Source organism: Bombyx mandarina, chromosome 10 (assembly GCF_030267445.1).
Source record: "Bombyx mandarina strain Sakado chromosome 10, ASM3026744v2".
In the NCBI taxonomy this organism is placed as follows: domain Eukaryota; kingdom Metazoa; phylum Arthropoda; class Insecta; order Lepidoptera; family Bombycidae; genus Bombyx; species Bombyx mandarina.
In genome coordinates, this window is record NC_143217.1 from 4,719,473 (window position 1) to 4,741,621 (window position 22,149).

Genomic DNA, 22,149 nt, shown 5'->3' on the forward strand with positions numbered 1-22,149 from the left:
AACGAACGGCTATGAAAAGCAAAGTAACATAAATCTGCTACAATTAAATAATTTATATGTAATTATCAATACAAAACGCGCTCTAAATACACTGATTACAAAACACGAACCGGTCTAAAACTATATTGATTTCTTACCTTCACCAGGAAATTACCATACCAGCATAGCCTCTCAAATCAAAATCATTTCAAACAAAACCTCCCGGAAATCAATTTGCTCCAAGACAATGGTTTCTATCAAGTCACCCAATAAAATCATACATAAAGCAGTTTCACTATTATCAAGTTATACAATTTTCATGGCCTTAAAATTGATAATCATAGCAATTACTGGCTAGCTCAGCACGTAATAAAGTATCCGTAAGTCAACTATTTACAGCACCGAACATATTTTCACGAATTAGCTTCTTACGTGATTAGTTTTTTTTTTTTCGTATTAATTAGGTACGTAACGATACCAATTAATGTTATACATCAACGTGTCACGCGCAATAAACAGCTGAAAAACAACACCGATACTTGTTTCAAATCGCAAAATTCTTTTAATGACTTAATTGTCCATAAATGTCTAACTCAATCAAACTAATTGAACCGATGATAGCGACTGACTAAGGAGTTTTCGATAATACGATTACTGAAAAAAAAAAGACTGAATTCCTAGTACGTTGTTTACTTAAAAGGGATATAGTAACTTAATTATCAGCATTAAATAATATCTAGTCCAACGATTTACTCGATGAAATTTTATTCCTCGGCTAAAGCAGTAATTTGTAAAGAAAATATATTGATTGTTACACGAAATTGCTTGAAATAGACTACTACGAGGAGATCAGGGCTCACGGAGGGTATCCATTAATTTACAAAGAGATTTTTCTAGAGTGTGAATTTTATTTGATAACCTTATCATTATTTCTAATTTGTGAAAATAATGAAACAAAGAAAGGATATTATTACAGATCTAAGAATAAAAATTTAACGAAAAAAATTAAATAAATATTTCTTCTTATTCAACTACAATTCACTGATGGTATAAAAATTAACGCCTTTGGCTTTTGTTAGCTTGGCCGAAACATAACTTTATAATATTCAAATTGCTTTTGTTATATATCCAAGTAAGTTCGTTCATGTCTTAATATTAGTTCTGATTTTCCATAGCAATCACAATTTTATTAATTCAACAATTAATTAACTTTACTTAATATGTTTTCTCGAGATAAATCAATTTAATTTTATTACTACTATAATGTGATAAAAAAATAAATTAATATTTCTTCTTATTCAACTACAATTCACTACAATTCACTGATGGTATAAAAATTAACGCCTTTGGCTTTTGTTAGCTTGGCCGAAACATAACTTTATAATATTAAAATTGCTTTTGTTATTTATGTCCAAGTAAGTTCGTTCATGTCTTAATATCAGTTCTGATTTTCCACAGAAATCACAATTTTATTATTCAACAATTAACTAACTTTACTTAATTTTAGTTTTCTCGAAATAAATCAATTTAATTATATTACTACTATATTGTGTGTTGTCAATTCGTGATCAAATTTTAGTACAAGGCACTCTCGAAGGTGTAACGTTTAAACACTTACGAAAATAATAACAGGATATTACAAAAGTTAAATTACAGATATCACAACGAAAACGGCTTTAAATGCAGATACATACACAAAAATATGTTTGCATAATAGTTATACCTCTAATTACACATTTGTTCCGAATAACTACAATACTTGCGTGCTCATAATCTTCCTTGTCAATGTCAAGGCGAATGGTGTAATTCGAAATTAATTTGGGAATAGATTAAGCAAGAGCTTGATAATAATTCACTTAGTTTTAGGGGTATCATGATTAAAAATACACGGCTTTACGCTTATACGGATAGTGAAATTTCGCAAGAACCCCATTCTATTATCCTTGGACAAAACTACATGGGACTTTCATTGACCGACCACATTTTAACAAATTATTTGATTTTATCGCTCATGCCGTGAATCTGACAAGAAAATCTAACACCGATTTTGTACGTGCATCGGGCAAAGTTCAACAAGATAATAACTGACACAGTTTTAAGATTCATGATACATTTAGCCTTTAAAGGATAATCGTGGACTATTTATCATTTTACTCAATTAAAATAAATTATTTCGGAACACGAAATATTATGATTTTAAGAAAACTTATTTATCTATCTTTGTTTGATTACTAATGGATTCGCCACATGCGATTTCTCATTAACTCACGACGACGTCATTTTATTATTATTGTTTCTTCAAATAAAACATTTCATAGCCTAATTAAAATTTGCATTGCGGTGCCCGAATTAATTGCTGTCAGTTACGGAAGCAATGTTGCTATCGGTACTACTTTCACTTTTGACTTTTAATAGCTCTCATTTACGCCTTTGTTATTTGCGTAAGAATATAACATGTTGAATTTAACTTAATTAAAGATAACGTAGAAAGAATTGCATGTTCAAAATCACCTATGGGATTGTAAGCCTCATTTATAAAATACTAGCGGTCCGCTTCGGCTCCGCTCGGGTCTTTAACAAAAATTTCAACGATATTTGAGGTTGTTTTATTTTCTTAAATAAAAGAACACTTATTGCGTCATAACTATAATAGTGCTGTCGCGACACTTTTTGTTAATAACAATGTGTTCTCAAAGTCGCAGTACATTATTTTATTCTATTATCAAATAGTTTTTGCACGCGATGTCAAGAATATTTTAGGTATTTTTTTTACACCTCAGGTTACATTATTGGCGTTTCAGTAAAGTTCCCTAATTTTTTTCATAAAAGATTATAGCCTATGTCACTCGGGAATAGTGTAGCTTTCAAACAGTGAAAGAATTTTTCAAATCGGTTCAGTAGTTTCGGAGCCTATTCAATACAAACAAACAAACAAATCTTTCCTCTTTATAACATTAGTATAGACTGTTTATTTTTAGAAGGAAACAAGCATGCATTCCGATGTGAAATGTATCTAATACACCCGCTATGTAATACTAAGCTTGTTTTGCAACCATTAAATTTGCTTTAGGTAGCGGAAGAATAAGACACGCTGCATTTTCCTGGGAGTTCCTTGTGTTAATTATTAATCTTTGCACCATAAACTACCAGCATTGTTTTAGTTTGCATTTCTATTATAGATACAATGGTAAATGAAAAATCTATTAGGTCTTTTTTTTAACTAGCTAAGACGGGTGCATGAGCTCGCGGCCCATTTTGTGCTAAATGGTCACTGTAACACGGAAACGCTGCTACCCATCTTGAGACACAAGTTCTAAGTTTCAGTTATTCAGTACAACAGCTGCCCCACCCTTCAAACCGAAATGCATTACTGCTTGACCACCAATACCTACTATAAGTAATTACGCAAATTATGTTTTTTTCGTGTTTGATTTTTATTAGACAATTTTGTTCTTTCACAGTGGAAGTAATTCGTCAACATTTGCTTTTTTTTATGGCTTACTTGGGTGGACGACCTCACAGCCCACCTGGTGTTAAATGGTTACTGGAGCCCATAGACATCTACAACGTAAATGCGCCACCCACTTTGAGATATAAGTTCTAAGGTCTCAGTATGGTTACAACGGCTGCCCCGCCCTTCAAACCGAAACACATTACTGCTTCACGGCTGAAATAGGCAGGGTACTTCAGGGTAGTGGTACCTACCCATTGTTAAGTACGTATTTCATCAGAAATATTGGTACCGGAATTTGCACCGGGCATCTTATCCCTCAGGTCACGACGCCTTCAAAATTCGTAAAAACAGATATTGGTTAACGCCTAAATCGCAAAACAAGGAGCTATTACAAATTTAAAGTTTATCGGACATATCGAGACGAGTACATGGTAAATACTTTCATTTATGCAATTGATCTATCACGATGTCTATGCACTCTAATTATCACTTAACACCAGATGAGATATGAACTCGTAACACATATTGCGGCTGATATAGGCAGAGTAATGGTACCTCACAAGACGTCCTAACATCAGCAGTTACGCAAATTATAATCTTCTTTTTCTCCACCTTATCCCACTAGGTGGGGTCGGCAGTCGGCACAGCTAATTTTTCTCTTCCATTCTCTTCTATCAGCCGTCATCTCAACACTCACTCCTCTCTCTCTCATATCGTCATTCACACACTCCATCCATGTCTTCTTCGGTCGACCTCTTCCCCCTCTACCTTGCACTACCATTTCCATACATCTCCTAGTCACATGCATCTTCTCTACGCATCACATGTCCATACCACGCTAACCGTCCGCTCCTTAATTTGTAGCTACGCAAATTATAATACCTACTAAAATGGCATTAGAAACCAACCACACAATAAATATTCAAATAAACTCTCAGCAAACCTATAGAGAAGGCAACGTAGACACGTCAATTATAAATCACAATAAAATATCGTTAACTTATTATGTTAAAAAATACTTTACTAATCTATGCTTTCTCCGTCCATTCATGAGCGTTGATTGTCAATCATACAGTTACCATTTGATAAAATAAGATTCTTTGACGTAATCATGTATTATGGCATCCATACCGGTTCGCTTTGTGAGACGGTTTCACTTCTAACACCCGGTCATCGAAGTGCTAATGTTATGTAAACACCCGTAATGAGTGTTGATTAATGCGTGTAAATATTAAAAATTGTAATCTGGTTTCTGTGTAAAGAGCGGTGAGCATGTTTTTCTACGTAGCAAACGTATTAAAGGCGAGATTTCGTCTTGATGTGTACTTAAAAAATTATATACATCTCATTAATAACGCATGCCCAAAGATTTGTTAATTCGATAACAAATCCCGACGCACATTTCCTGAATACGAATTACGATCACATAATCTCGCATGCTTGCGTGAACATAGAGAATATTATATTATGATTAAAATTATTATCTTCATTTGTGCAAAGTTAGTCAGGTGATTCTGGACCTATGGCAGCGGCTACACAACAAGATTGAGACTCCAACCCCATTTCTCCAGCTCGTTGACTATATGAACCGTTTAAATATATCTCTGGTATGTATTGTGTTAAAAATGGAGTAGAATGAAAAAGTATGAATCCTCGAAAACAAAAAAAAACACAGGCGATACATTTATGTTTTCTTTTTAACGCATTATAAATATTACCGTGCTGCTACTTGTCTCTTTCGGTCGGCGCGGACTACAATACTTTTATTTTATAATGTCGTTGTAATTTTTACTATGAAAGAAATTCACAAAAAAAAATTGCATTTATAAGAAAAAAATTGTTTTTAAAACACAGTTAATTATCTAACGGAACTAAAAAATTAATATTGTTTTATCCTAGTCCAAGATATAAGACTAAATTATTAAACAAATAGATAAGATTTCATTAAATTTCACGAATACAGTAAACAAAACACGAATGTAACAAAAACGAACTATATCTAGTCTAAAACTAGAAATGATACAATCAACAAACATTCGTGTAATCATCGAAATGCAAATTATGTGCAAATTGAAATTGATACTCAGCATTTATGTTCGTCAATAAGCGTTACCGTATGTGTGACACGGCGCAATGAACACATACATACATTACAAAGTCTGTTGAAAATTGCATTATTACAATTGAAGGAATTTTTGAATTGAACAAATTTATATTCAATTTAAAAATAATTGAGATTAGACCTTTCCTCTCAAAGTGGGCAGCGGTGTTTCGGGGATGATATCCATGGACTCCAAACTGCTGCACTAGGAGGGCCTTTTCGACAACTCCAAAAAAAGTCGAAGTCGTCGTGGCCTAAAGGATAAGACGTCCGCTACTTTCGTATCTCTAGCGATGCAACGGTGTTCGAATCCCGCAGGTGGGTACCAATTTTTCTAATGAAAAACGTACTCAACAAATGCTCACGATCGACTTCCACGGTGAACGAATAACATGGTGTAGTAAAAATGAAGCCCGCAAAATTATAATTTGCGTAATTACTGGTGGAGGCCTATGCCACGAGGCACGCCGAACTGCGAGATATATTATAAGAAATAAAATGTAAAAAAAAACACAAAAATGTTAACTTTCATCATGCATGTAGTTCGGAATTAAAGGATTTTATTATTATTATTATTATAATTACTGGTGGTAGGACCTCTTGTGAGTCCGCACGGGTAGGTACCACCACCCCGTTTCGGCTTGAAGAGTGGGGCAGCCGTTGTAACTATACTGAGACCTTAGAACTTACATCTCAAAGTGGGTGGCGCATTTACGTTGTAAATGTCTATGGGCTCCAGTAACCACGTAATACCAGGTGGGCCGTGAGCTCATCTACCCATCTGGGCTAAAAAAAAACATAAAAATATTAAAAAGGTCAGAGGCGTAAGGTTTCTGATATTTTCAAAGTTTTTGGGAGGATCGTAATACGAATATTTCACATAATTCAAGTATTTCTTGCACAGTAAGTTAAAATAAAGTTTAAATCTTAAAATCGCAAAGACTCTACAACTTTCTGGTCGAGTCATCACTAAAGATGCAACTTTCACTATTTTTCGCTTGACTGATTCTTGACAGACCCAGGCTAGGGTTCTTAGGTTCTTACTAGCTCATTTTCCAGTGCCGGTTTCAAATATTTCGCAACGCAAAATAAAACCTAGATTTCTCAAATACTTTAATTAAGAAACCAATTAATTCTGTTTCATAAGCTCTAACTGATGTTACAAAATTAAACTAATGTAAAAATGCTATTTTCTAATTACTGTAAAATTAAAATAAAACGTTTTTTTGTTTCATTACTCGCTAAATTTTTTAAGAGTAGAGATGTGTAAGAATGAATTTTCCCCATTAACTCTAACACAGCGTTATCTGTTACTAAATCATGAATCGTATTATATAATTATTATATATTCTATAAATAATATTATTATTTCAACGAATATGTAGTTTCTCAACAGAAAACTAAATTTACCCTTTATTAAGAAATAACGAATCGCATTTTAATTATAGTAGGTGTCAATTATTCTTAATCATAGTCCGAGTGCATTCATTGAACATAATCAATTTCCGCCTACATACATAACTACTGACTACATTCCGCATGAGCGGGTGAACAAAAGGCACATAAATGGTGACTACATTAATGATTTATTGATTTTTAATACTATTGAATATTAAAGCTACTTATCTATATAAATATAAAAATGAATTGCTGTTCGTTAGTCTCGCTAAAACTCGAGAACGGCTGGACCGATTTGGCTAATTTTGGTCTTGAATTATTTGTGGAAGTTCAGAGAATTTTGTCTGTGCCTTATTTTGATATATCTTTGAATACATTATACATTTACACTTAATTTTAGATTTTCAATAAAACAAGAAATGTTTAAAAATGTAATATTTTATACGTTTTTCTGGATTTTCATATTCATATTGTGTAGGACACTAAGAAACAATAATTATTCATTTATACGTATTAAAAACAATTTTGACCTTATGTATATAACCTATGGTGTTATAAGAATCGCGTATTTAACTCTCTTTTGCTTTGCGAATAAGGGATTATTGGTGGCACAGAGGCTTTTCCAGTTTCACCAGGACAGGTGGGCGAGCAAAGGCTCAGCCAGGGGGAATTTGCTAACGGCTGCCCGAGCGCCTCCAAAGAAGACCTAACAACTCAAAAGCAGCGGCTTCGCGAATGAATCTACTACCGGATCGGAATCGCGACCCGCTGAGAAGAACCGGCGAGAAACTTAGCGGGCTGATGTTTAGGCTAGGTAGCATGTCGGACTCTTTGCCGAGTTCGACGAGGTAAAGCGGTATTAGAAGGACCGAAAAGCGGTATTGTAGGAATTGGAGGGTGTCTATGTTTGTGCGGGCCGCGTGAGCGAACACCACATTTACCACGTAAGTCATGACGGGCCTTATGCAAGTTGTGTCAAGTGTTACCTCGTTCCGAAGGGACATTTTACTCCGCTTACGGATCATGGGGTAGAGTCTGCCGAGAATAAGCGCAGCACGGTCGCGGACTGATTTTATATGCGGGCGGAATGTCATGGATGCATTTTAATTACCATGCATCACTATTTAACAAACGCTTGTTTATATTCTAATTTAGTATTACACTAACAATCTCAACACATATGTATAATGCACTAATTGTAAAATTAAATAATAGATATACAAAGAGAGCGTAGAGTATATTTTCAGCCCGTACACGGACAAGTGCCACAACTCTGTTTATTTTGCCTTCAGCTCAAACTGGCTAAACCGAGCCCTGCCTATGAACACTAAGTATAAATGAGGAAAATTTTTGCACTATAACATTTTAACGCGATGGGAATAAATTACATTTATTCGCCACACTGGACTTCGATTACGTTAGTATTACAAAATGTCTCTCTTAAGATTTATACCGCCATGCATCGATAAAGCTCTTCGAAAGTTTCCCTTCAAAATTGCCTTAAGGGCGGTGTTACTGAGCAATAAATATTACATAATTTTAATCCCTAAAACTTTAGAATTTGAAGACATGTTTTTGATTTGTTGAAAAAAATTTACTTGTGTCTTATGAAATGCTCTAAGTAAACTAATACAATATTTTAAAGATCGCTTTTGACGGTTCCGTAAGATAAAAGTTAAATGTCTTTTAAAATACCTATTTCTTACAATTCACAATAGTATTCCAAACGAGAAAAAAGTGCTACCAATAATTCTATTATATTAAAAACTACACAACGAATCGACATTGCTTCTCTCAATATTCACAGAATTTACCAATAAGGAAGTAAAAGTATCGTTCAAGGTCTCACAGGCCACGGGCCTAACGCCACAAAAAAAAAACTCAAGTAACGTACAATTTTAAATCTAAAAGAATGTATAATTAAAGTATAATTTCGCAACCCAAGTATTCGGCTTTATAATACTCAAATAATGTTACGTTAAATGTAACAGATTCCAATGAACACGGAAGTAAAAGTCCTTTAATTTAAGGACGTTAAGCTTTGGTGTCCCTGCAGAGTTAGTTGCGAAAACCTAGTCTAGTTTCGAATGATATAGATTGTATCATTCGGAACCGAGTTTCACCGTGCCAGCAGAACGTTTGTATTTAATTTTTATTTAAATTGCACCATAGTTTCTACCTTCCAGATTTAATGCTTGCAAGTAGAATTACTATTACTGACTACGTTTTCCAAATATGTACCCAGAAATAATAAAACAAAACGTTAGCGTGGTATGGACATGTGATGCGTAGAGAGAGGATGCATGTGACTAGGAGATGTATGGAAATGGTAGAGCTAGGTAGAGGGGGAAGAGGTCGACCGAAGAAGACATGGATGGAGTGTGTGAATGACGATATGAGAGAGAGAGGAGTGAGTGTTGAGATGACGGCTGATAGAAGAGAATGGAAGAGAAACATTTGCTGTGCCGACCCCACCTAGTGGGATAAGGTGAAAACAAGTTCTATTCCGAAATATTTAATTTTATATAATATAATTTAATTTAATATAATTTTGTTGAAAAACAGCAAACGTGGGTGCAGACATAAACATATTATCATTGTATAGTTTCAATTATAATTAATCATAACACGTATAGTGTGATAGGTATTATTTTCCTTATGCTTTAAATTATCCACGTTGAATTATGGTATAGTTATTTTGTCAAATTATATAATATTATAATATTTTAATCTGCCATTCTTTTAAAATACAATTCTATAGTTACTACTTTAGTCCATATTAGTACTAATCTTATATTTATTGATATGTACATCTCATTTTAGTAAAAATCGAATGATATCGAGTCGCCGCTCTATTAATGTGTGCAAACAGAACAAATCTTTAATTACACTTTCGCACATTTTAAATATTAAAGGTATCGACAGAAAGAAAATCTTCTCGGACGGTCCGAATGTTGTGGTTTGGAACTTGTATATAATAATATTCTAATTTATCTTGGAAATATCGATAGCGTCGTTCAGGTATTAATTACTCAAATATCTTTTGTTCCATGATATACAGCGAATGCTACACTCATGTCAGTAACAATGTTATTGATATGCTTCTTTGACTGAAGTCTGAGAATTTTCATAAGTCGCACACAACTGTCGAGATCAATATTATCTAAATGTTATAACCACCATGTTACAGTGCGTGACTGTTGACATGTTTTAGGAAAATTTCGTCTATAAAAGAAAAACGTTGCTAAAATTATTTTAATATTATAAATAATTCTAAACTTTTGCTTTGCCAACTCGTGGTATCAAATAGGAATCAAGATTTATGGGCCATGACGTTGATCTATTGTTTTGACTTTGAATTTCGAATTTCAACAACAATAATATCTTATTGTAAATATGTAATATATTAATATTACGAAGTATAATGAGAAACGGAACATTGAATTATGAAATACATCATGCTAATTAATACACATTGTTCATTTGCTAACTAGCTTAACAAGCCTAAACACATTCTCGACGTTATAAAGCAACCATCTTACTTGTGAGATCTTATCGTGATTAATACCTTAGGACAATTACGTCACGTGACTATGTTAAAAAATTTAGGTAAACAGGTCGCCTCGTATGAAACAGACCGAAACGTTCAACCTTGTACTCCAGCTTAATACTTTTTTGCCTTTGATTTCAGAAGCCATCAACGCCGCAGACGACCAGTCCACATCGGCATCGTGGTGGCAAGCCGGGACAGCAACACCGTTCAGGGAAACGGGCAGTAATGCGTTCTCATCCACCCATGGACTCGTTCAAACTCACCCCAGCGCTGATGACCCATTCGGAACAACTTTTGGAGGAATAGGAAGTACTATAGGACCGTCATCGAATCCCTTCGCTAAAAGCGGCAGCGGTCCGCTGAGTGGGGGCGTTAGAAAGAATCCTTTGCCATCTCTAGCCAGGATCTCTAACATTAACGGAAAAGCCTCATTGAAACATTTGGATTTTACTAGTAGTGCTACCGCTGAATTGAGAAGGAACCCAGCACTGTCGGCCCCTGATGAGTGTGCCAGAGCCTGCAGGGAAAACGAACCACCAAGGATCTGTTACTATCATTTCACATTGGAGTTTTATACTGTATTGGGAGCGTAAGTAACAGAAACTTAAAAAAAAAATATGTATTTTTTAATATGGTAGAATGAAAAAATTATATTTACCAATAACGCTCAATGGCATTGTTTGTTAGAAGGCGGAAGGTTATCACAATATTTCACAACGACTACAATAAGATCGCAGAAGTCAATTCAATTCAGTTAATAGCGTTCAGTTTAAAAATTACCCCGCTTTAAAAATAAATAATAACGTTTACCTAACTAGAGAACATCTTTAACATTATAAATTTTGTAACATCATTTTCGGAAGCTCTAGTGTACTCACGTTAAGAAGCAACCCATCGACCGACTTTTCCATTTCACACATTTCACGGTTTGTTTCACACGGGCTATTAACAACATTGATCTCAATGCCGGGCTAGAGCACACGCCAACTGAACCAAATTCCGTCCAAGCACGTAATTGATAGGTGACGACAGATCTTATGCAAACAAATTTATTTCAATTGCATCGACTGAGGAAAAGGTTGAATTATTAAACAACATTGATAAGGAAATCAAAACGTGGCATTCGTTTCTGGTATCATTGCAATTATTCTGATTACAGGGCTTGTCAAGTATGCACACCAAACGCTACGAATGTGGTCTGGTCTCATTGCCAATGCGTACTGGCCGATGGCGTCGAACGTGGTATTCTCACTGCCAACAGAATGTTACCAGGTCCTTCCATTCAAGTTTGCGAAAACGATAAAGTGGTAATTGACGTAGAGAACCATATGGAAGGTATGGAGGTGACAATCCATTGGCACGGTATCTGGCAAAGGGGATCTCAATACTACGATGGTGTACCGTTTGTCACGCAATGTCCTATTCAGCAAGGGAATACTTTCAGGTAAATTATGATTAAATGAAATAGATCTAAATGTACTAACAGCAATGTTTCAAAATAGATTTCTCAATATGTTTTTATTCGCAGATATCAATGGCAAGGTAATGCTGGCACTCACTTCTGGCACGCTCACACTGGACTACAGAAACTGGATGGTTTATACGGCAGCATTGTCGTTCGTCAACCTCCTTCAAAGGATCCCAACAGCCACTTATATGATTACGATTTGACCACACACGTCATGTTAATAAGTGACTGGCTCCACGAAGATGCCGCTGAGAGATACCCAGGACGTTTAGCTGTCAATACTGGACAGGACCCCGAATCTGTATTGATCAACGGAAAAGGACAATTCAGAGATCCTAACACTGGCTTCATGACCAATACTCCATTGGAAGTTTTCACAATTACTCCTGGTAGACGTTACAGGTTCAGAATGATCAATGCCTTTGCATCGGTATGCCCTGCCCAAATCACATTTGAAGGTCACAACTTGACAGTTATTGCTACTGACGGTGAGCCAGTGCAACCCGTGCAAGTGAACACGATAATCTCGTTCTCAGGTGAGGATGTTGCGATAATTTAATGACAAAACTACTTCGTTTCCGCTGCAAGATACTTTGATGTAGCCATATCGTTGCCGACGCTTGCGAGCTGCACGTTTTTTAATAGTTTCACAATTTTCATAAAGATTCGTTACTTGCTTTTTTGGGATCGTTCGTGCAAAAAATTACTGTTATCCAATAAAGTGATCGCAGTAATCGGCCTTTTATCAAAGACACTCATTTTCGTAATGTTGTAACAACGCATTCAGCGAGTAGCGTATCCACTGAAGCGTATTAAATTGTATAACATCGTTGTACGTGCTTCCTCTTGTACAACATTAATTAATTTTCTAGTTATTCATTTAATAAGCTAATTACGGAAAAACGGATTACTCATGAATTACATCGATCGTTTCAGGGGAACGATACGACTTTGTAATCGAAGCTAACAACATTCCCGGAGCATACTGGATCCAAGTTCGAGGTCTTGGAGAATGTGGTATTAAGAGAGCACAACAATTAGGCATCCTCAGATACGCTAGAGGACCTTACCAACCATCTTCGCTGGCCCCCACCTACGATGTCGGAATACCCCAAGGAGTGGTAAGTTAAACGTTGTGTAAATATACTTTTTTTTTTTAAATACAATGAACATAAACCGTAGTCTAACTACATAGTATATTATACAACATGGGTAATACAAATGTACATAAATGTCGCAATAATCTGAAAGTCATCGATACACGTATTGACGAGTTACGCTTCCTTTGAGTTTCCTCTGTCGTAAGTCTATAGAATGTACGGTTAATGTCACGAGACTACTTTGCTATGTTATTAAATGGCGGATATTGCATACTTGATATTAGTGCCGACAGGACAACCTCGATCAAGCTTACCTAAACTGTCAAGCACTAAGAACTCGGTTGCTCAAACATAAATGCTTCGATCGACTTGATACAACTTTTCGCGGCAACAATTAATTCACAACGATAAATTAATTTACAAGCTGATCAAGAATTAGACCATAACAGTACAGCTATCTTAATTGGACACTCACACACGAACCAGTCTTGTAAATATGTCAGTAGTGATACGGGCATAAGTTATTTTTCAATTAATTTATTAATCGAAACGGGTTTAAAAATGAGATCGAAAATAATTAAAATCGTCCATCATTTTATAGGTATAATACCTACAACGAACTTGTAATGATACACTTTTACCAATGTAGTTAGTTTGTAAAATATGGTAAAGTAGAATTGTATAATTTGCACGTATATTTAGTAACTGCACGTACCTTTGTTCCCACTAACCATTCAGGTGATGAACCCCTTGGACGCGAGATGTAATATATCAAGAAACGATGCTATTTGCGTGAGCCAATTGAAAAACGCTCAGAACATCGACCCCGCCATCCTTCAGGAGAGACCCGACGTTAAAATCTTTTTGCCCTTCCGATTCTTCGTATACAGACCAGAGATGCTCTTCCAACCCAACACATACAACAGATACTTGGGTAAGAAAAAATAAATTTTTTGAATTCATTTTGAATATAGATGTAATATTAATTCGAGTTTGGGTTCTTCAGTTGCCCCTGGAGGAGACCACGTTATCAGTTTGATTGACGAAATATCATATATGTCCCCGCCTGCTCCATTGATCAGTCAGTATGATGACATCAACCCTGACCAATTCTGTAATGGAGACAACCGACCCGCTAACTGTGGACAAAACTGCATGTGCACACACAAAGTTGACATACCTCTGAATGCTGTTGTGGAGATTGTATTGGTAGATGAAGGTATTTCCCATTTAAAATATATTACCCAACCCAAACTTACCGAAATAAAATTATTTCGTCAAAATACTTTCTGATTTTAAAAGCCTGTCGTTGGCAAATGGATTAATCGAATTATTTCTCACTAATCATTTCTCGTCTGCGTGTTGATATTTTTTATTACTGCATAAAAACTTAACCGAACCTATTAAAAGAGTCAGTTAAAGAAAACATAATTAAAGTCAGTTCAGAGATGAAAAACTTATAGACGTTTTAATTTTATATTGAATAATGACGTCACTGTCCATAAGCGTCATAAGAATTATTTACTAACTATCATTCTGAATAAAAGAGATAGAGCCCCACAATCAAACAAGAAACATTCACCGCCTTAAACTATTTTAGTAGTAAAAAGTAACAATTGTTAAACACATACATTTCACTTTCCAGTACAAATCGCGAACTTATCTCATCCGTTCCACTTGCACGGATATTCATACAACGTGATAGGTATCGGAAGATCACCCGACCAGAACGTTAAGAAAATTAACTTGAAGCACGCACTCGACCTCGACAGAAGAGGATTGCTCGAACGTCACCTGAAGCAAGGAGACCTTCCTCCTGCAAAAGACACCATCGCTGTTCCCAACAACGGCTACGTCATTCTCCGTTTCAGAGCCACAAATCCTGGCTTCTGGCTACTCCATTGCCACTTCCTTTTCCACATCGTTATCGGAATGAGCTTGGTGCTCCAAGTAGGCACGCAGGGCGACCTTCCCCCCGTACCCCCGAACTTCCCCACATGCGGAGACCATCTCCCAGCCATCCCACTCCACTGAACGGTTCCTAGAACGTTTCCCAGTCTACTTATATTCATATAAGTACATCACAGTTGATTTTAATAATGTTATCTAAGTGTAAATTTATGTTTGTTTTGTGTGATGTGTCCTGCGGATTCGAAGTGCTCGATTCCGTTGTTTGTGTTTATTTTTGTATTCGAATGATTCAACGGGAGTTTATGATGGTTTGTGATTTTATTTAAACAATGATACACTGTTTTTATGCGTTGATTCCATTTTTATGCCATATTCGGTGATATACTTAATATACGTTCATACTTCGATATCAATATCGCCAATAATATGCTTCTCGAGGCTCTTGAATCAACATGTCTTGTATTAAGTTTAATATTTTTAACACGAATCGTCTCGTTTATCCTGTAACTAACAACTTGCCATTATATTTTTCATCAATAATATTTATTACGTGTATATATTATAAAAAATATATATTAGACTACTACATGCTTAGAATTTTAAGAATTCCAGACCATTTTAACTTACCGCATGAGGAATTTATCCTCAGCGTGATACAAAAATGTAAATAACTGCAACTATTTGTAAATACACTAAATATAGTTGAAAGCCATATTTTATCACACATTCCATAACATGCAAGACTGTATATAACTGTGAATTTATTAGAAAGTATATACACAGGTTACCACAGAAAGTTACCATTATGTTAAGACATTAAGTGCTTACAGCATGAACTGTGTGACTACAAATACAAGAATTGGTGTAAAGAAAAACAAAAGTGGCGACTAGTCTACAATAATCCTATTGGTAAAATTATTTGGACAGCAGAAACAAAATCGCTCATAACTGTTACATTAAAATTTAAGCCCTGCTCAACAGCAGCCCATAAAATATTAAACATAAGTGTATAATTTTTATACCATTTAATAAAATTTGTAAAAAATAAAATGCTTATTACTTTACCTGAAAAAGACACAGAAATCGTAGTGTACATTACTGTAAATAGATTCAGCACTTTTACAAATTAACTTAGACGATACAAATGTTTTTATAATTAGTGTAACCTATACGGAAAACTGAAGGAGTAACTGCACCTAACATTACAGGTTGTATTTTTGTCTATTATTGTACCATTGCTTGTAATAAGGAGTGCTCATTTACGCTATAAGCATCACTAATCACATGAACCACCTACTAAATCTATGAACTTCATATTTTTATCATCTATGTGTTGTTTCAATACCAAATTTCTATTTCACCAAATTTTCCACTGATTTATTTATGTTATGAACATCATCGACTTCTTTTTCATTATTCATGGCTTTTTCATCTTGTGTTTTGCTTTTTTGATCCAATTCTACAATTTCGTGTTTTTTAATTAATTCACTTTATAGGTTATGAATCCACTGGATGCTATTTGTGATGTGAAGCGGAACGACGCAGTATGTGTCAGCAATCTCAAGTCGGCAAGGCCGGTTGACAAAGCATTATTACAGGATCGACCGGACGTTAAAATATTTCTGCCATTTCGATTTCATTTTTACAAGCCAAAGGATCTTTTCAAGGAAAATACTTACAGAAATTTCTTAGGTAAGTTTAACTTTTTAAGCTGTGCACGTGTAATTTCAATAATTGATTTCAGTAACTTTATTGAGTGTAACTGTTTATTTGATTTTAGTGGCCCCGGGTGGTGATCACGTGCTTAGTTTGGTAGACGAAATATCATACAGTGCTCCACCAGCGCCTCCTTTGTCCCAAATGCACGAGCTCTCCCCGGACCTATTCTGTAATGGAGACAACAGACCTCCCAATTGCGCAGTCGACTGCCGTTGCACCCATATGATTGATGTTCCATTAAACTCTATAGTTGAAATTGTACTCGTTGATGAAGGTGCGTATTTAAGGCTTCATTTCATGACACAAAGCTCTTTATTATAATACTTAAATCAAACCAGTAACACCCAGTCAGAATAGGATCAAAGCGATCTGACATTCTTACATTTTTAAATAAAAAAGAATATTGATCAGTTTCACATTAAGCGCTTGTCGACTAAGCGAAAACATATTACATGATCCAATTAATTAAATTCTACAAATAGCTTCGCTGAATGAAACGATAAAATTGCCAATTTCTTCAGTCTCAAAGAAAAAACTCGGAGCGTGTAATCGATTTTGTATCAATTTGAATCGCTTTCACGTTACAGTGCAATCGCCAAACCTCTCACATCCGTTCCATCTCCACGGCACGTCGTACAACGTCATCGGCATGGGACGGTCCCCAGACAAGAATATCAAGAAAATAAACTTGAAACATGCTTTAGACTTAGACAGAAAAGGACTCCTCCACAGACAATACAACTTGCCGCCGCATAAAGATACTCTTGCTGTACCTAATAATGGATACGTTGTTCTGAGGCTCAAAGCTGATAATCCAGGTAAAACTAGGAAGACTTATTGAAATTAAGCTTTCGGTTGTTTAGTGTCATTTCAAGTCAAAAATGTCCCAAGGATCACTATAAATTTAGATTAAAGCTATGACAGTAATTCAGAAAGGTTAATAGTTGCACTTGATTATGAGAAAATGTGCTGTAAGCATTATATACCCCATAGTAAGTACTATTCAAGTGAGATCAAAGATATAGAATCATTTTACAAATTCAGTCACAAAAATAAAAGTAATTTCATCAAAATCGAGACATTACTCGAGCCAACATATTTCACTGATGATTTGGAATCAGGTGCTCCTACCCTATCATCTTATGATTTATTATAGTAAATTCTTTTAAGTTCCTCTCTAGATATTATTTTGATACTCATAATATGAGATTTGCAGAAATGACAATTTGGCATGAAAACCACTCTTTGCTGTCAAGTTAGAACATGAGATGTTATCATTCTATAAGTTCATTGTCACTGAATTAATGGCACAGTCATCTATGTCAATGAAGTTAACCATACCATTTCTGATTGATTCCAGGTTATTGGCTCTTCCATTGCCATTTCATATACCATATAGTGATTGGCATGAGCCTGATATTACACATAGGAACACAAGGAGACTTGCCACCTGTTCCACCGAACTTTCCCCGTTGTGGGCATCATCTACCGACCATCTCACCACCGTTTTATCCGATACATTGAAAGTATCGGCAATAAACACGACGTCTTTCCGACGGCCTCCAAATCATTCAATAGATTTTTACGAAACTAAATTTAAATTATTAAAGTTGCTGGTTGTTTATATTGTTTGTATTATGTGTATTATAGTTTGTGTTCTTGTATGGTTTAATAATTATAAATTGACATTGGAGTCCGTCGAATGATTTTGTGAATGAATCCAGAGTATAACTCGATATAAACACGCCTAATGCCATATTTATTGAGTTGTTATGACAACGAAAGATTAAAAGTTTGCTCAAACATGACGCCGACTTCTGTGGAAACGCTTTCATCCTGTGTTATCACAGCTTTATACTTATTTCTCCATACTTGCGTTCCACAGGAGCAGCTTTATGTTTAACCAAACCATCGTTATTGACGTGTTAAAAATGTACATTGTTATTTATGGTGCTTTTCGCATCACTATTTTTAATTATCAAAAAAAAGCTTGATTTATTTCTGGTATTGACCACATCCATTGATAATGGTGGGGAAAATTTTACCACAAAAACGCAGATACCACTGGTTACTAGTGTTACTACTGGTTACTTTAAATGTTATTGTGTACATCCGTACATACGAGTATATAATATACTATATCACTTAATTCATAGATATTTGAAATGAATTTGAATTTATCATGAATTCTGACTGCACATTCGCAACATCCTATATCTTCGATACTATTCATAATTATTTTTTGTTAATTAAAAAGTAATGGTGCATTTATGTATAAGCCGTCAAATATCAATAGCGTTAGGAGACCAAAGTATTCTAATATGTTAATATCACCAAATAATTCATTGCTTAAGTTTTCAATAATTCCTTCATTGACTTCAAGACCATGATAATTGATGGCATATAAACCGTTTCGTATTTTTTTAGAGACGACTTTTTTTTTAATTTTCTTTCATTGTTATTGTAAAGTAAATTAAATTGGTTTAGAGCAATAAATCAATTTAATAGAATATAATGATAAACATAATCACACTATAAAATCAGATGAAGATGTACTTAGCTTAAACGTACCAATTCCTATAAATCGATTTTTAGAACACCTAAATTATCATAGCTCTAGATTATTTCCATTTATTACTAAAATATCTAATGGTTAGTGTTTAAAAATTTGTTACGACATTGATATGACTGATTCGCTTCATATTATAATGTATTTACATTTTATAGTCATTCGTTGTTGTTCAAGTTTCTTACGTGATCTTATGAAACTTGATACCGTAATATCGTTACGGTACGTAATTATAAGCCACGTTGCAACTATAATTAGATATGAGTTATCGTTACCTTTCTTATGGTATTTGCAATCGTTTGATCACTCTTTTGTGTCAGGAGAAACGTGCTTTTAGAACTAGAATTTCCATGTCCCGCGTATTTTCATGTTAAACAATAAAAACATAGTTTAAGTCGTTCGTTTTAGGATTTTTTTCAATCGTTGTGGGAATTTAGCTCTAAGCATAGTAAATGTGACACAGGGTAATATTTTGAATGTAATATATACGCCTGTGCCGAGATCGCGATCTGGAATGTTCTTGAATTCAGTTTCATGTTTTCTACTTTTATATTTCGCGTACGTTTTAGGAAATGTAGTCATTTTTATAATAAAAATAAAAAAGTTTTTATGAATGCTATGTTGTTTTATTTTGGCTTGATTTTATGACCACACCAAGCAAAGATCATAGTCGTCATAGGTTCGAAATATGGTATAGAAGTTAGTTCAGCTTAACTCTGGGTGCTATATCGTTACGAAAAAGTTTTCGCTAAATATACCTCTTTGTTAATCCACTAGCAAATCGTCCAAAAAGAGTTTTTGTTCACACAAAGATAACTACACGTAATAAAGGTTTTTAAAATAGTTCTTTAAAATAAATCGAAAGCTTCAGTGCTATTGGAATATACAACCCCGAATGATTTCAACACTATAACGACGAGACATATAATAGAAGATACAAAAATCTGTAAAAATCTGAATCGCTCCAAAGACATTTTCAAGATAATTTTGAATGTATACAAATTCTGAAAATAACATTCAGACCGTCGATCTACCGAACAAAAACTCGGTGGAAAATCTTCCCTAGGCTGTTCCTCGAAACCATTTGGAGGTGTGATTTACTCTTGCCAGAGCCCATCTGATATTAATCATGTGTATAGGTTAGAAATCAAAATCTTGCGACCAAAGTCACATTTACGTAGACAACGCATGCATGACTGGTTCGCGGTAAAAATAACCAAAACAGCGGTACCATGAGCCTTAACTATGTGTGTTGTGTGTGTGTGTGTGAATATTGATTGAATAGAAGTAAATAGGTTTGTTTCTTTTTTTTGATGTGAAACATCTATAGCCGCACGTAAAACCGATTTCTGGCATGGCGACGCATGCCGCGGCGACGCGTCGCCATGCGCAATCGACTGTGCGATTCTTTACCACTCGATCCGGCGTTAAGCCACCTCTCTCGCTACACTGAGCTCGGATACCTATAGTGTATACTCCGTAGTGTATACAGTGTTGTTTACTACAGTACACATAACCTGTGTTTTACTTGAAAACAAATTATTTTTTCGTGATATTTTATTTTATCATTATGACATACTTAGTTCCTATCACAATCTGTTCTTTTCTGCATATACTTTTACAAAATAATGTCGGTGTTTCACATCCGCCAGGCGTCCCGTGACGGCTCACATTTTTTTCTATTAGCTTTGTTTTTCGCAATCACCCATAGGAGTTCTCGCCATAACGGCTATCCATCCCTTCGTGACGGTAGCCCTTACCCATGCGGGCTGAGAAGCCATAATACCACCAGCAAAAATGTCATGACCGCCTACACCCCCTGACTAGCTTCGCATTTAACATAATATATAATTCGTGTAAACAGATTCCGTATGCATTTGTCCGTCAATTATTCTTAAACAGGGCCAGTATTTCAAAGTGCACTCATCAACGATAACTTGTCATAATTACTTAAACCCTGACCTATTATTTAAATTACCCGTACGCTTGTTTTCGTTACTTATATATTACTTTGCTGTGTTGGATGTTCAATTTAAAGCAATCTACATAAAAAATCACAACCAAAGCACTTTTGATAGACATAAATAAGGACTTTCGTTTTTTGAATCATTACTGATGGTAGGACCTTTTGTGAGTCCGCACGGGTAGGTACCACAGCCCCGCCTATTTCTGCCGTGAAGCAGTAATGCGTTTCGGTTTGAAGGGTGGGGCAGTCGTTGTAACTATACTGAGACCTTAGAACTTATATCTCAAGGTGGGTGGCGCATTTACGTTGTAGATGTCTATGGGCTCCAGTAACCACTTAATATCAGGTGGGCTGTGAGCTCGTCCACGCATCTAAGCAATAAAAAAATAAAAAATATTAAGTCAAAAATAATGTTGTGAAGCTGCAGATAGAAAGCCATTGTTAATGATAATAAACTGCAACTTCTATTGCCCATACAGTGACTGAACTCTGCTAATAGCATTCCACCAAAGCTAGAGTACTCTGCTTTTGTGGAAAGAGCAGATTAAGTACGTGTGCAATCTCGAACTTAAGCTCTCATACTTAACGTGATACAAAAAGGCTACGCGCGTGCCGATAGATACCGCCATAGAATACTTATTTGTAAATCCTACATTCATCAGACTTCATCTAGATACGTGTAAGTGTGTAGTTTTATCTAGTTGTTCTTGTGTTTAAAAGATACTTAGCTAATTAGAAAGGACAAGAACAATTAAGTGAAGCACAAAAACAATTAACAACACTAACAAGTGACAAAGAAAACTAGATATATTGAAACTGAATGAAACCAAAAAAATAAAATTACTTGAAAATAAATGCACACAATGTTGGAAACCTCTGCCACTAATATGCGTACCGATAACAAGATAGATCTCCACGTATGTTATATAAG

The 22,149-nt window shown here is 35.2% G+C and overlaps 1 protein-coding gene across 2 annotated transcripts in view; it reads left to right on the plus strand.

The window, feature by feature from the left end:
• Positions 1–19,866, plus strand: part of LOC149502146 (multicopper oxidase 3-like) — a 63,868-nt gene extending 44,002 nt beyond the window's left edge. Inside the window, exons 2-9 of one of the 2 annotated variants that reach the window (XM_089730226.1) lie at positions 10,624–11,074; positions 11,645–11,929; positions 12,014–12,489; positions 12,890–13,074; positions 16,461–16,656; positions 16,745–16,957; positions 17,271–17,501; positions 18,044–19,866. In XM_089730226.1, the coding sequence (XP_089586352.1) occupies positions 10,624–11,074; positions 11,645–11,929; positions 12,014–12,489; positions 12,890–13,074; positions 16,461–16,656; positions 16,745–16,957; positions 17,271–17,501; positions 18,044–18,207 (2,201 nt within the window). In that variant the 3' untranslated portion in view covers positions 18,208–19,866. Of the gene's footprint in view, positions 1–10,623; positions 11,075–11,644; positions 11,930–12,013; positions 12,490–12,889; positions 13,075–13,791; positions 13,988–14,059; positions 14,273–14,698; positions 16,015–16,460; positions 16,657–16,744; positions 16,958–17,270; positions 17,502–18,043 lie in introns of those variants that run through there. The other variant, XM_089730225.1, reaches the window with a different exon arrangement.
• Positions 19,867–22,149: the final 2,283 nt, after the last annotated feature.